The sequence below is a fragment of the Engystomops pustulosus genome, chromosome 5, assembly GCF_040894005.1.
Source record: "Engystomops pustulosus chromosome 5, aEngPut4.maternal, whole genome shotgun sequence".
Taxonomy (NCBI): Eukaryota; Metazoa; Chordata; class Amphibia; order Anura; family Leptodactylidae; genus Engystomops; species Engystomops pustulosus.
Window position 1 is genome coordinate 58,678,103 of NC_092415.1, and position 14,538 is coordinate 58,692,640.

The following is a 14,538-nucleotide window of genomic DNA, read 5'->3' on the forward strand; positions in this document are numbered from 1 at the left end:
TCCTTGTCATATTGTTCCCCCGGAATGACTGGTTCTTGCTGTGGACCTGTGGCAGCTTCCTCCTGGCAAGACCTATATCCGACCTGCTCTTCAGAAGAGGATACTAACTTGAGGACATTGCTCTCGTGTGGCTGGGCACCCTGGGGTGCAGAGATCTATTGCACTCATATCTTGTATCAGGATCGGTGGTAGTAGATCCTCTGTACCACCGTGGATGATGACGTAAGCCGACACCTGGGACCGGAGTCTAAGTGGTACCCGATTTTCACCAGAGCCCACCGCAAAGCAGGTTGGACTTGTTGCAGCATGGTACCACCAGGTCGTTCCACAGGCGCGACTTTGTCTGAGGTGGTGGCCAAGGCGTAGTACAGAATCGCCAGGAAATTCGTGGTTGGGGACAGGCAGGAGGTTGAGACAGTCAGGAACGGAATCAAGGTCACAACGGGAAATCAGGATAATTGCAAAGGGCTTTGGAAATAGCTTTCTCTCGAGCATGGAAGCACAAAGATCCAGAAGGGGACTTAGAAAGTGGCTGGAATTCATAATGACAAGCAGCTGGCCAGCGCCAATTAGTGGTGAGCTGGCCCTTTAATTTTTACAGAGCCGGCGTGCACGCGCCCTAGGACACAAGAGCGCACGTGCCGCAGCGCGGACATCGCTTGGATCACTGCTGAAGCCGGGAGAGGTGAGTGAGAGGCCGGGGTACACGGGTGCGCCTGCAATCCGAGACATGGGGCGCAGGGGCACTCGTGACTACTGTTACTACTGGTGGCCAGATCTGGTTAAGGACGTTCGAGATTTTGTGGGTTCCTGTGCTTCCTGTGCCCATAACAAGTCGTCACATCTCAACCCAGCAGGTCTGCTGCTACCGTTGCTGATACCCAGTTGCCCGTGGCCTCACATAGCCATGGACTTTATTACGGATCTCCGATCTTCTTATGGTAATACAGGCATCTTTGGACGACATCCACGGCCACCTCTTCCTCTGTCTGAGCCTTCTGATGTTCCTGCTGTGGAGGAATTGGTTCAAGTCCATCTGGGAGCAAACACAGCAGTCACTACTTTGGGCCTCCGCCCGCACCAAGACCCAGGCCGACAAGAGACGCAGGCCTCCTCCAGGTGATAAGGTTAGGTTACCTTCTTGATTCGTCCATCTGAAGGTTCCCAGCAACAAACTTGTTCCTCTATCTGAGTCCATTTGAGGTGCTGAATCCTCAATCAATCCTGTGGCCTATAAGCTCCACCTTCCTCCCACCATGTGCATCCCAAATTCCTTCCACCTCTCCCTTCTGAAGCCAGTCATCCTGAACTGCTTCTCCCGGCAAGTACCACCATTAGCTCCTGATGCGCATTCCACCAATGTCTATGAGTTCATAGAGGTCCTGGGTATGAAGTCAGACAGAGGGAAGCGGTTCTTTCTTGTTGACTTGAAGGGGTTCGTGCCAGAGGAGAGGTCTTGGGAGCCCGAGGACAACATCCAGGATTGTGGTCTTCTTCAAAGGTTCCTTCAGTCCAAGAAATGGGGGAAGGCGAAGGGAGGGGGGTACTTTCAAGGGTGCCCCTGCGACCCATATCGCGGGTCGTAGGCGCACCTGTGTACCTCCATCTGCAATGCCCGCGCTCCAGTGCACGCGTTCCCATCTCCTAGGGAACGTGTGCGCCAGCTCTGTACAATTTAAAGGGCCAGCGCGCCGATAATTGCTGCTGGCCAGCACCTGCCCTGGTAAGTTGCAGCCCCTTCCTGTGTCCCTTGCCAGATCTTTGTGGCTCATAGACTTAGAGAAAGCTTGGTGAATAAGTCATGGAAAAAGGGGCCAGTAAAGCATGAGTAGAGAGGAAGATTTTTTAAAAAAGATCAGAACTGAGGACCAAAATTCCATTTGTGAGTTCTAGTGGACCCTATTAACTTTTGACAGTAGGTTGCCAGTTGGACCCCAGAAATCATTAACTTATCCCCTAATTTCTTGGACACCACCATTCATTTGTCTGTTGGGACTGATCAATGGACAGTACAGTTGCAAACTGTTGTACACAGGTCCTTTTATTTAGACCGTGGCCTAACTAAAAACTCTCTGTCACTGTTGAAAGAGCTCAGTTTGGTCCTCCCTTGATTTCCATATATATCATGTCAACTAAAACTACCAAGCAAATCTCAAAATAGCACCTAAGCTCCAATCCTGACTAAATTAACTGCTTACACCCTCAACTCAGAAACCTATTTTGCAGCCTTATGCTCCTCGAATTATTAAAATTATATTTAGTACCCCTCCTTTACTAAATAAAATGCAGTGCCCTCTTGAATTAATTACATTATATATATTACATATAGTATTTTATTAATTCAGTAGAGTATCTACAGAGCCACCCCAATATTTTATCTTATAATGAGCCATTTATGTAGTGCCAAAATTGACTGGATTCTATCCAAGCAAAGCAAAGAAAGATCTCTTAAAGATTTTTCTACTTTATCCAAATTTAGCCTAGTGCCAGTTGCAATGTTGATAATCTGGATGCAAGAGTTTGCATAGTGATGAAATGCCCTTAGGATTAGTCATTAGATAAAAATATAAAGGTAGGTAATTTCATGCAAGTGATTTCAAGCAGCTATTTTTCTATTAGGTGTAATTGTATTGCATGCTATGCTGTGCAATGGTATAATCATATGACAGTTATAGCCACAGTAATCTGACAAAACTTTACTGAACCGCAGAAGCTGAATCTCAGGAAATGTGTCTTCTACAATCTTAACCACAACATGTAGTCATCTGTTTTAGCCACAACCATTCACCATAGGCTGGGGCAAGCTAGACAGGAAACTAGGAGTACCAGGACGACGGGAAGGCCAGGGTAGGCATTACTTAGGACACCGCAAAAAATGAAAAAAGGTTTCTCCAGCTCAACTAGATCCACGGCTGTGTCTTTGTAAAGCACGGATACAACCCTGCTACTGTGTACACTGTAAAACGAAGAAATCCATGGATCCAGCTCTTGTCGAAGTAATACCACCTTTATTGGTCGTCATATTGCATCCAAAAGCAATATATAGGTCAACATCAACGCATTTCTAGCACAAATCCGTGCTCTTACTCATGACTAGAAGGCTGCCGGTAAGTTATACACCTGTTGTCCGGACTGGGCACTACCTCCCCCCAACAACCCTCAGAAGATAAATAACCTATAGCATTAGACAACAATATTTTCATATTTAAAACGAATTAATAAACAATGTCCTTAGTATGTCTTGCCAATTCTTCTGGTTATGCATTGATACGAATGGAAGGGAAGCTCGGTGTCCGTTGTCAGGGATTCCTGATGCTTTCCCTGGTTGTGAGTCACTTGACACTTCACATGACTTGATGTTTAGTGAACGAGGGGAACCACATTTCCCTTGTTTCTTTTGCCCACTCACAGCTAGCAAATACGGGTCCATCCAGGACCAACCTAAGGATTGGGGCTCTACGGGAAGTAGAACGAGATGTTTAAATAGTAGCTTGATGAAAACAAACTCCGGTTGGTCGTAAGATGGAAACCGGTTTGTTTTGCAAAACTAAAAACAACAATTACAATGAAGGAATAAAATAGGAACTGACAGTCGCATAACAAAAGTACTAATATGTGTACCATAAAGTTGAGTTATCTAACGATATTGCATATTTTATAATGGTGCATAAATTAGTTTTTGTAATTCATCCCCTGTGGGAAGATCGTTTTCAAGGTGAATTGCCAATAGGCTTCCCTAATTTTTAATAAGGAACCAATGTCTTCTCCCCTTTTTGGAGACCGGACTCTTTCAAAAGCCTATGCTCTTAGGATGTTGGTTTTGCCACCGTGTAGAAAGTGTTTAGATATATCTGACAGATTCTTGCCCTCTGGGTGTTTTATGTCTTTCAGGTGTTCCAAAAAATCGCATCTTAAATTTTGTGCTTGTGTGTCATATATCCTGAACTTGACATTTATCACAAAATATAGCGTAAATCACATTAACAGTATTCCAATTTATGCAATTCTGTATAGTAGCCCGTAAGCCCTCTCCAAACATTGCCAGGCAACGTGTGACTATTACGTCACATGTCGTTAAGTTGAAGGACATCTACAATCAGTTTACCTGACTCCCTGTCCCGGTATCATTTTTTTTCTTAGAACAGATCAATTTTTGTCAAAACTGTACTATATAAAATAAGCTAACGAGTTCTAAGCGCTCTGCAGAGCACCTCGTTGCACTGCCGCAAGCTAATCTAAGCACGCCCTGGCACCGCCTGCGGAGTGCTCTGAAATACATCACCATCTCCTTTTGCGTTTGTGCAATAACAATTCCTTGCGATGCCGACAGAGAGAACTGCGGTTGTGCTAGGAGGTGTTATTGGATGTTCAAAATTTTGTGGATTTGTGAATCAAAGGATTATCAATAAAACTTCATTGTAGACATCTTACAGCTGATCATTGCAGCCTTGGAGTAAAGTAAAACATCCAGAGAGTTTCACCGGAGATTACAGTGGGCAGAGTTCCGTTACTAGGAGTCGACTGTAACTCAGGGACCGCCTGTACTGCAATACAATTGTATTGCAGTTTATTGCACAAGTGGTCAGACCCCCTAGTGCAGCGGTGGCGAACCTATGGCACGCGTGCCAGAGAGGGCACGCAGAGCCCTCACTGCTGGCACGCGCCCCATCCTCCCAACCACTGCCAGGTGCGGACAACCACTGTCCACACCTGGTTGTCATGGCTGCTAGCAGTATCGGAGCTGCGCTCCGATACTGCTAACAGCCATGACAGTGCAGGGCGCCGACACTGCCTCCTCTGTCACTCCGATCACAGCAGCGCACAGGACGGTAAGCGTCCCAGCGCTGGCAGCGAAATGATGTCATTACGCTGCCAGCGCTGGGGAACCTTATTCCGTGTGTGCTGCAGTGATCAGCCGGAGGAACGCCGAGTCTGAGGTGAGTGTATTTATTTATTTTTTTACTTCGGCGCTTTCACAGATAGATAGGAAGGCTGATTTCCTGCCCGCTCCCGCACCTCCCATAAAACTCCGCCCGCAACCGGGCCGAAAGTCAGTGCACAAACTGCGCCACAAGCACTACCACAATCACACCCCCCCCCTGCCCCCGAACCCCAGCCTGTTCTGCCCGCTATCGCAATTCAACCCCCCCCCCCGCAAGAACTCCGGACGCTCTCACTACCGCCCCCCCCCCCCGCTCAACTCCGGTCACTGCCCCCCCCCCCCATCACCCTTTCCCCTGGAACTCATGCCTCATAACCAAACTGCCCAGAACTCCAGATGCTGCATCCCCCCCCTGGAACAACAGACACCTGAGCAAGAGTAAGTAACATATGTATTTTTATGTATGTATTTATGTATATGCATATTATATTATAAATTTATATGTGCATTTATATATACCTGTGTGAGGGCTTATATTTTGCGTAACATATTTTACTTGTCATTTATTATTCCATGTCGTGTACTGGGAAGCTGTAGAATTTAATACTTTTGCTGCTCCAAATCATTTGTCTCCTTTATTCTTTGGTTCGGTCCTATCACAGTGATACCAGATTTGTAGGTTTTATTGTGTTTTAATGCTTTTTCTATAATTAAAACAGTGTACGAAAAAGAAAATAGTTTCGCCATCTTGTGACGCTAATAACTTTAGTTCACGGAGCTGGGGAGGGGTGATTTTTTTGCTTAATGAGCCGTTGTTTTCATTGCTACCATTTTTAGGACTGCGTGACCTTTTGATAACTTTTTATTACTCTTTTATGTGATGTAAAATGGTGTAAAAGTGGCGTTTCAGTGTGTATAGGACTGCTGGAATCCGAGCTCAGACAGTCCTGTGTAAATTGATTCTAAACTAAACCGTCAGTTTTCTGGTTAAATTGCCGTACTGGCACTTTGCGATAAGTCATTAGGTTTTGGGTTGCAGTTTGGGCACTCGGTCTCTAAAAGGTTCGCCATCACTGCCCTAGTGTTCAAGTACCATAGTCTGAAATAATAGTAAAACAAAATTTAATAAAAGTTTTTTTAAAAAATATAAAAACAAATAAAAATAAAATCACCCCCTTTCCCTAGAACACATATAAAAATAAATAAACAAGTAAGATCATACACATGTTAGGTATCGCCGCATCATCCAATCTATAAAAATTTAAAACCATTATTTCTGGAGATGAACCCTATAACGGGCCCATGAGAATATGATGCAACTGTACTGTTTATGCCAACTGCACTACCTTTGGAATTTTTTTTCCAGCTTCACAGTGGCACAGAATATTACCGACCAGTGAAGTTATAGTACGTCACACGTTGGCTGCGGGTACATGGAGAAGGCTCATGGGCTGAGCCCTCTCCATAGCCGGTAAGTATTTGCTGCATATTGCAGCAAACACTTACTGGTAACACTCACGGCGATCGGTGGTAATACCGATTGCAGGTGTTAACCTGCATGTGCGCCGTCATCTTGGTGAAGATCGTCACTCCCCGTGATGTCATCAGGGAGAGGCGATCGGTTGCCATGACAGTATATGGTAGGATCGATCAGACAACCTAGGGTTAAAGTAAACTAGGAGGTCTGAAAAATACTAAGAAATAAGTAAAAAAAAAAAATTCAAATCAACCCCCTTTGCCTAGAAGTCATATAAATAAATAGTAAAAATCATGAACACATTAGGTATCGCCGCGTCCAAAAATGCCCGATCAAAATATAATAACGGTTTTTCACTGTGTTTAACCCTGTAACGGAAAATAGTGCAAAAAGTCAAAAAATAGCATTGAAAACGTTATCAAAAGTTGCAAAAAATGACACCCACAGCTCCTTACACCAAAGTATGAAAAGCAGGTAAAAATGTAGAGGAGGTTTTAACTTTTATAAATGCTTGAAAACATTATAAAACCTATAAAAATTTGGTATCCCCGTGATCGCACTGACCCAAAGAATAAAGCACACATGTCATTGGGGTGCACAGTGCATAAAATCCACGCTCACAAGAAAACTACACAAATGCGGTTTTTCACCTATTTCACTACGTTTGAAATTTATTTCCCGCTTCTCAATACACGACATGGAATTCTAATTACCATCATTATGAAGTGCAATTTGTTTTACAAAAAGCAAGCCGCCACATAGCTCTCTACATTGAAAAATAAAAAAGTTATGTCAGGATCAGTGGTAGTGGATCCTCTGGACTATGATGTAAGCCGACCCTAGGACCAGAGTCTAAGTGGCACCCGGTTTTCACCAGAGCCTGCTGCAGCGTGGTATCTACCAGGTCACTCCACAGGCGCTGCAACTTTTTCTGCAGTGCAGCCAAGGTGAAGTACAGAATCCAGAGACGCTATCATGGTTGGGGACAGGCAGGAGGTCAGGACAAGCGGCACAGGATCGGAGTCAGGAGCAAGGCAAAAGGTCAAGGCAGGTAGCGGAGGAGCGGAGTCAGGAACGGAACCGGGTCACAACGGGAATAAAGCTTTCTCTAAGGCTATGAGGCACAGAGATCCGGCAGGGGACACAGGAAGGGGCTGGCTATTTTACAGAACTGGCAGCCAGCCAGGGACAATTAACGGCACACTGGCCCTTTAAATTTTACAGAGCCAGCGTGCACGTGCCCTAGGAGGCGGGTACGCGCGCCAAGCCTCTGGAACTTGGCAAGATAGATTAGGCAGAGGGGCACACGGAGGCACATGGGTGTGTCTGCGACCCCAGACAAGTTCGAGATTTTTGAAGGTGGGAAGTGAAAAATGGAAACGCAAAAACGAAAAAGGGCCGCATGGCAGGAATGGGTTAAGTGGTGCCACTAGAAAGTAAAATTTCTCTCACATATAATAAAACAAGTTATAGCTTTACAAAAAAGTTATGGCTTGTGGAAGAAGAGAAGTAAAAACCGGAAACATGAAAAACAACTAAAATAACGTGGTCTTAAGGTGGTTTTCTAGGGTCTGAGGGTCCTGACAGCCGGGTGACAGCGGCTGCTAATGCTGCGCCCAGGCCTCCCTCCCGCCTCCGCTTCCCCCGCTCTCAGGCGCATGCGCGGCCTCGATCTCCCCTCCCCGCCCGGCTGTGTGTTTGAACAGGAAGGCGGACATGTTTGTGGAGCGCTTGTGAGTCAGGAGGAGCTTGCGGCTTCATCATCATCAATCTGTGAGCCTCAGGAGGGAGAGCTGCCCTGCCCGAGCTGTGCGCCCCGGGGCGGAGGAAGGACAGAGCTCAGGGATGACCGTGCGGCCCGGATACTGACAGCGGAGAGGGAACTACACGGAGCCGGCGGCTTGTCCCAGTAGCTGTCACCGGGGCCCCGCTGTACTGTGCCCGGGCCTGTGTGTATGTGTCCGGCGGAGGGGGAGGATGCCGGGGTCCGTTCCGCTGCTGAGCCCGGCGCTGAGGAGGGGCTGAGGGAGCGCGGAGCTGACACACAGCACATAGCAGCAGCAGCAGGCGGCCTCCTCCGCTCCCCGGCTCTACTGTGAGGCCTGGCCGGACTGCAGCCGCTACTACACGGCCTCTCCTGCCCGCCCGCTCGCAGCCATGTCTACCGGGGAGAGCTTCGACTCCCGCTTCGCCAAGATCGACGTCCTCCTCCGTGACCCCAAATCGGAGGTGAACACGGACTGTCTGCTGGTGAGTGTGTACGGACACGGAGGTGACGGAAGGGACCTGTCCCAGGACTGCACTTACTGCAGCCTTCTTACTAGTCCTCACTTATAATGTCCGGTAATGATTGCCTGTCAGTCCTACTCTATAGAAGCTTGTTGGGTGCAGGCCGGGGCTAGGGGCAGCTCCGTTGGGGGCAGGCCGGGGCTAGGGGCAGCTCCGTTGGGTGCAGGCCGGGGCTAGGGGCAGCTCCGTTGGGTGCAGGCCGGGGCTAGGGGCAGCTCCGTTGGGTGCAGGCCGGGGCTAGGGGCAGCTCCGTTGGGTGCAGGCCGGGGCTAGGGGCAGCTCCGTTGGGTGCAGGCCGGGGCTAGGGGCAGCTCCGTTGGGTGCAGGCCGGGGCTAGGGGCAGCTCCGTTGGGTGCAGGCCGGGGCTAGGGGCAGCTCCGTTGGGTGCAGGCCGGGGCTAGGGGCAGCTCCGTTGGGTGCAGGCCGGGGCTAGGGGCAGCTCCGTTGGGTGCAGGCCGGGGCTAGGGGCAGCTCCGTTGGGTGCAGGCCGGGGCTAGGGGCAGCTCCGTTGGGTGCAGGCCGGGGCTAGGGGCAGCTCCGTTGGGTGCAGGCCGGGGCTAGGGGCAGCTCCGTTGGGTGCAGGCCGGGGCTAGGGGCAGCTCCGTTGGGTGCAGGCCGGGGCTAGGGGCAGCTCCGTTGGGTGCAGGCGCTTTAGGTTCCCTGTGAGTCGTGGAGCCACCATGTTCGTGTTATCCATGTGCGATCAAGTGCGATTCAGCCATCTTCGGGAGTGCAATGTCGTGCAGTGTCATCACTGTGCGGCTTCGTCCAAAACACGAGAAATGCACAGTGACAGTACTTGTTGCGCAGCCAAAGTTGTCTAAAACGCACTTCACCACATGCAGATAACGTGAATGTCACCCCTGGTCTATGACATGTCACACACTATTTGGAAACAGATTAATTCTTGCATATTCCCAATCACCTCACTCCATATAAATGTAAGTCTGCTTCTCAGACCATCACGCATAGTCACAATGCTTTCTTGGTTATGTTCTTCTCTGTGTATTCCTGCAGCTCAGGAGCCCTAGAAAGCTGGGTTACAGGAGTTGTGATGGCAGTTCCCTAGGTGAATATCAAATTGCTAAAAAAAAAAAAGGAATTGTCTGGATGATGTATCTTTTAAATGAGAGCCTCTTGCTGGTCCCAATGTAAATTCTGATATTTTACCGGATTTCCCCTTTAAGTCACCTGATGATGAAATTGCTTGTGTAGAAAGAGGGAAGTGCAGAATAGGTCTGACTGTGCGGCATATAATTATATCTAGGTAGCGTTGCCCGGGCAGGTTCTGCACGGGAGAAATGATAGGTGCCCGCTTGTAGAAATCCTGACACGTAGCCAGATGGTGGGTATGTTCTCTCTGCAGCCCCAGACCTTGTGTGTGAGATGTGCTGTGCCCAGTGTGTGCCAGCGCCTGACTCCAGCCAAGGGTGACAGATGTGCCCCCAGTGGTTGGGGGGGGGGGGGGTAATGTAACATCTCCTACTTTTATACAGATCAGTGTGGATGTGTCGCGGGACTCTCCCTTCCTTCAGCTATTTGTATATCTCTGAGACCCCCATTATATCCAGGTGCCGAGTATGAAGAGGTGAATTACACACGGAAGTGCCACCCTGGAGCCTACACAGGAAATGTTGTCTCTTTGAAGTTGATTTTCAGTATCTATACAGTATTATAACACATGAATACTCTGCACTGGGGTTCACCACTACTAATGGATTCTGGCGTCTTGTAATTAATGCCAAATGTGCAATTGATGCAAATATTAGGTGCGTTTCTGAGAGCAATAACAGAATGGATTATGAGAGAATTGGATAATAGTAGTAGACGTGTACGCACAATGGGACTGCTGCCTACATAGACCTGATCAGTCCTCTCTAACATCAGCCCCTGTAAGCACCCACTTTACATGCCATCTGATCTGTAGATTGGTGCCTACCTCCCTGGGATAAGATGTGTGGGTGGATTTAGTGCATCCCTGTCATTCAACTTCTCTCCTCCTTTATAGTTATTGTGTTGTATCTTATGGGTGGGAAAAATTACGGGTAATTTACTATGTGTAGAAAGTCACAATGTACAATACATAGAGATGTGACATAAGTAATTGCTGGGTTCAAAGATCTAGAAACGCTTTGACCTCTAGCTTCTCTGGAGCAGGAACTTTAAAGTTTCATCAAAGACTGAAAATCTCGGCGCTTACCGTGCACGCGGCTCTCATTCACTTCCTATGTAGCCGCGCGCACGGTAAGCGCCGAGCGCGTACCTGCCTGCGCCGGCTACAAAGTTTAAAAAGTGTTTTAAACCGCGATACCGCGGTTTAAAACACTAACTAAAATAAGCTCCGGCACCAGCTCACCCTGAGCTGGTGCTCGGTATTGCCATCGGAAACCTGCCACTACAAGTGGTAGGTTTCCTTTAAGGTTGCAGTCACAATCTGACATGGTAGGATTTTTTTTATATTTGTTACAAGCCCCTCTGAGAAAACATAGTAGCGGTGTGGTTGTGTTTTTAGGGCTGGTTTCAGTTCACACCACTTGGACTCATCAGGGCTTCCAATGCATATTTTGACCCTAGTACACTATATTATAACCTGCAGAGCAAGTTGCAAGATATTATAAAAACAAAACTCACTGCCTTCTTTTAAAAACTGCCCCTAAAAGGTTTTCCAGGTGGTAGGGCACAGCAGCCCACATTAGCAGAGTGCAGTGCTGCAATACATGGTACTGTGTGTTGTGCAGCATTTGCTATCATTGAAGTGATTGGAAGCTTAGACTGTGTGGCTGCTACACCAGGGAAGAAGTTGTCTGCTGCTGCCTAGTTCTATAGTGTATAGACGCAATATACTGCTGGGTCGCCAAGCCTCACGTATTCATCTCATATCGGTGTTTGGCCTTTTATGTTTTGCCCCAAGCCATTCCTTTTAAATTTTGCAATGCCCAACATAAAATGTTCTCAGATTATTCTTCAATCGTCCTGGCTTCTTCTGTAGAACCTTTTGTTACAGACGGGAAGAAAAACATAAGATGGGAAAACACTGTTTAATAACCAAGTGGGAATATAAAGAGAAATCATTGATGGGTGTTATAAATCCCAAGCTGGTAATATACCAAAATCTGGTCCATAGTTTGTGTAGGGTGGTATCCTGTCTGTACCCAAACATTTATCTTGGTGCAAGAAAGGACTGTATATGTTGAATCTTAATATGTCCAGTCTTTTACCACATTCGCCGGTCCCCTTGTGCTTTTGAATGGAGGGCACTGCTGAGAACTGCTGATCCTTACTTCCACCCTTGACATCTGACCCCTCCCATCACACACTTATGTAATATGCATAAAACTTTGCACCTGATTGGTTTAGCATGTATTTGTCTGTTCATGCATCAGGGGGAATGTATATGAGGCCACCAGGATTGTTGTATGAAAGAATCTAACATTGTGGATAGTAATGCATCCATTGTGCCTTGTATATGTATAAAATATATGTGAGAAGTTATCTAGATCTTTTTAAGCTGGAAAGGCTTTCATTTCTTATCGGACAAGGAATTGTTTACTCTGTGATGAAAGGTGCGCAAATACAACCTACAGCACCGTGTCCTGAGGACTGCTCTACCTGTGCTGCCTTCTGTTTTACTAAACAAGTCTTCCATCAGAAAGTTGGGCCATAGCCCTTGAATAACGAGTAAATCTAAAGATTATTTCTCACCACTTGCCGGGATATGCTGAGAGTTATAGTTGTACCTTGTCATGGGAGGGTTCTTGATGCAGACAGGGACTCTTGGTCTGGTTGTGATATGCTAATCTCCAGGCCCACGTGAGGCCCTGCCTCAGAATATTGCTTTTATAATTCTTTGTTTATTGTCTTTAAGGCTCATTAATATGTAGAGTAAAATATCTTAAAGAAATGTAACAATGGAGTATCTGTCCTAAGAAAAAAGGAAGTAAAATGGCGTGAAAGGGAAAATGTTAAAGTTTGATTTCCACCGCCCACAGCAATCTGAAAAAACTAGTTTTTGTGCTTGGGCACTACTATCACTTAACATGAGACCTTGTTGGGAGAGTCACATTCCCATGCTCATTATTGTGGAGACAAATGTGTACTTCAGACTACGGGTGTGTGACATTGCTAAGTAACTACAAAATATTTTGGAAGCCTCACAGTGGGTTTGATAAATTTCACTTAAACACCAGATTATTAAAACCACACTCCTCTAATAGCTTTTATGTGTTACATATAAGGCTAAGTAGCGGAGCTCTTTGCTACTTTTTGTAGAGGCCTAAGGCCTCATTCACACAATTGTTTGGTGGGACTTGTATTTGCAGCTACATATACGTCCCCATAAACGGCAAAAGCAGCGCGGCGCTGGTACGGTTCTGTGCCGTACACGGGCAAAAGATAGTTTGCTCTGTTTTCTGTGTGTGAATGTAGCCTTATACTGACTTAGTCGCTTGTGTTCTAGCAGCAGTGAACTGTAGTTACATCATTAGTCGCCTTGGATTTACTATCCCTAAAACACTTTAACACAGTATTTGATCCATATTTTGCATTAGTATTTAAAAGCCAGAACGGACCCTACACAAAGCAAAGATTTCATGACAAGTTCTGTATCTTCTGTATTTTGGATCCACTTATAAACATTGATGCAAAATACTGAACCAATGATTGTCGATGCTTTGTTCAGGATTTAGATACAGAAACCTGTCAGCTTCTTTTTGATAACTAAACCTACAGCGCCTGCAGATATAGTATTAAATATCTTTTTGACCCTTCCTTCATTATAAAGGCGTGCTTATATTTAAAAAAGGCCTTCATTCCGTAGCTGAGAAGTCGCAATGTGCTAGTTACCTGAGGAATTAAAGGAAATCTACCATCAAAATCCCTCATGATAAACCAGTGGCACGTACTTATAGATTTAGGCCCTGGGGCTGATGTAATCATACTGCAGCAAAGGAAAGTTCAGCACAGTGCGCGGGGGAAGTGCTGCTTGCGCACTTTATAAGCCTGTGAATCTGTAGCACAGAGGGGCTCTGGTAACACCCCCAGAAATCCTTCAGGCTACTTGGTAATAGCTTGATTTTTATGGTAGTTTCTCATTCAATCTAGCCTTCAGCATGACTTGGTGTCAATTTGGTGTCAATTTTTTTTACTTGTGAAACCAGCTATAAACAATTAATTGTCTTTAAAAGGAACCTGTCATCAGAAATTGGCCTAATAAACTACTAGCAGGATGCTGTCAGGCAGCTGAGCATTTTATAAAACATGTTTTTTTTTTCATGTCCTGGTCTGGTGGCATCATCTAGAAAATCTACTTTGAAGTGACATGTAAATTGGTTTTATGAAGTCAAGGAGGCAGAGAGTTTAACACTGAAGTCAAGCTCTCCCTGCTGTAGAATGTCCCCTTTACTGCAATTGATGGTCCAGGGACATCATTTATCAGATCTCCTGAAGTCCAGCACATGATGTAAATCACATGGGAGGAGGCGTTTAGTGGCAGGGAGAGCTTGACTTCAGTGTTAAACTCTCTGCCTCCCAGACTTTATACATCTAACTTACATCCCACTTCAAAGTTGATTTCTGGATGATGTCACTAAGCTGTAAAATAAAAGAAACATGGTGTGGAAGTTGTTTGGGCATACCGCCGTGTGCTGGAGCGGAGGAGGAGGCGGCCCCTCCTCCCTCCATAGAGAATAACGGCGCACGGCCGCACACACGCCAAAAGATAGAGCATGCTATCTTTTTGCGGTGTGCTGGCCGGATCGGTGCCACACATGCGACGCGCCGCTATTGCCGTCTATGGGGACGTACATGCGACCGCATGTACGTCCTCGCAGACGGCCATGTGAATGAGCCCTTATCCTGGCTACTTTCCATGCATCATGTAATGTTTTAACTC

At 46.6% G+C, this 14,538-nt stretch overlaps 1 protein-coding gene across 2 annotated transcripts in view; it reads left to right on the top strand.

Moving 5' to 3' along the window:
* Window positions 1–8,021: 8,021 nt before the first annotated feature.
* Window positions 8,022–14,538, top strand: part of ROCK1 (Rho associated coiled-coil containing protein kinase 1) — an 87,484-nt gene continuing 80,967 nt past the window's right edge. For both annotated transcript variants that reach the window (XR_011855723.1, XM_072152098.1), the window contains exon 1: window positions 8,022–8,609. Coding sequence is in view for 1 of the 2 variants with exons in the window: in XM_072152098.1 (XP_072008199.1) it covers window positions 8,517–8,609 (93 nt within the window). In the remaining variant the exon portion in view is untranslated. The remainder of the gene's footprint in view (window positions 8,610–14,538) is intronic.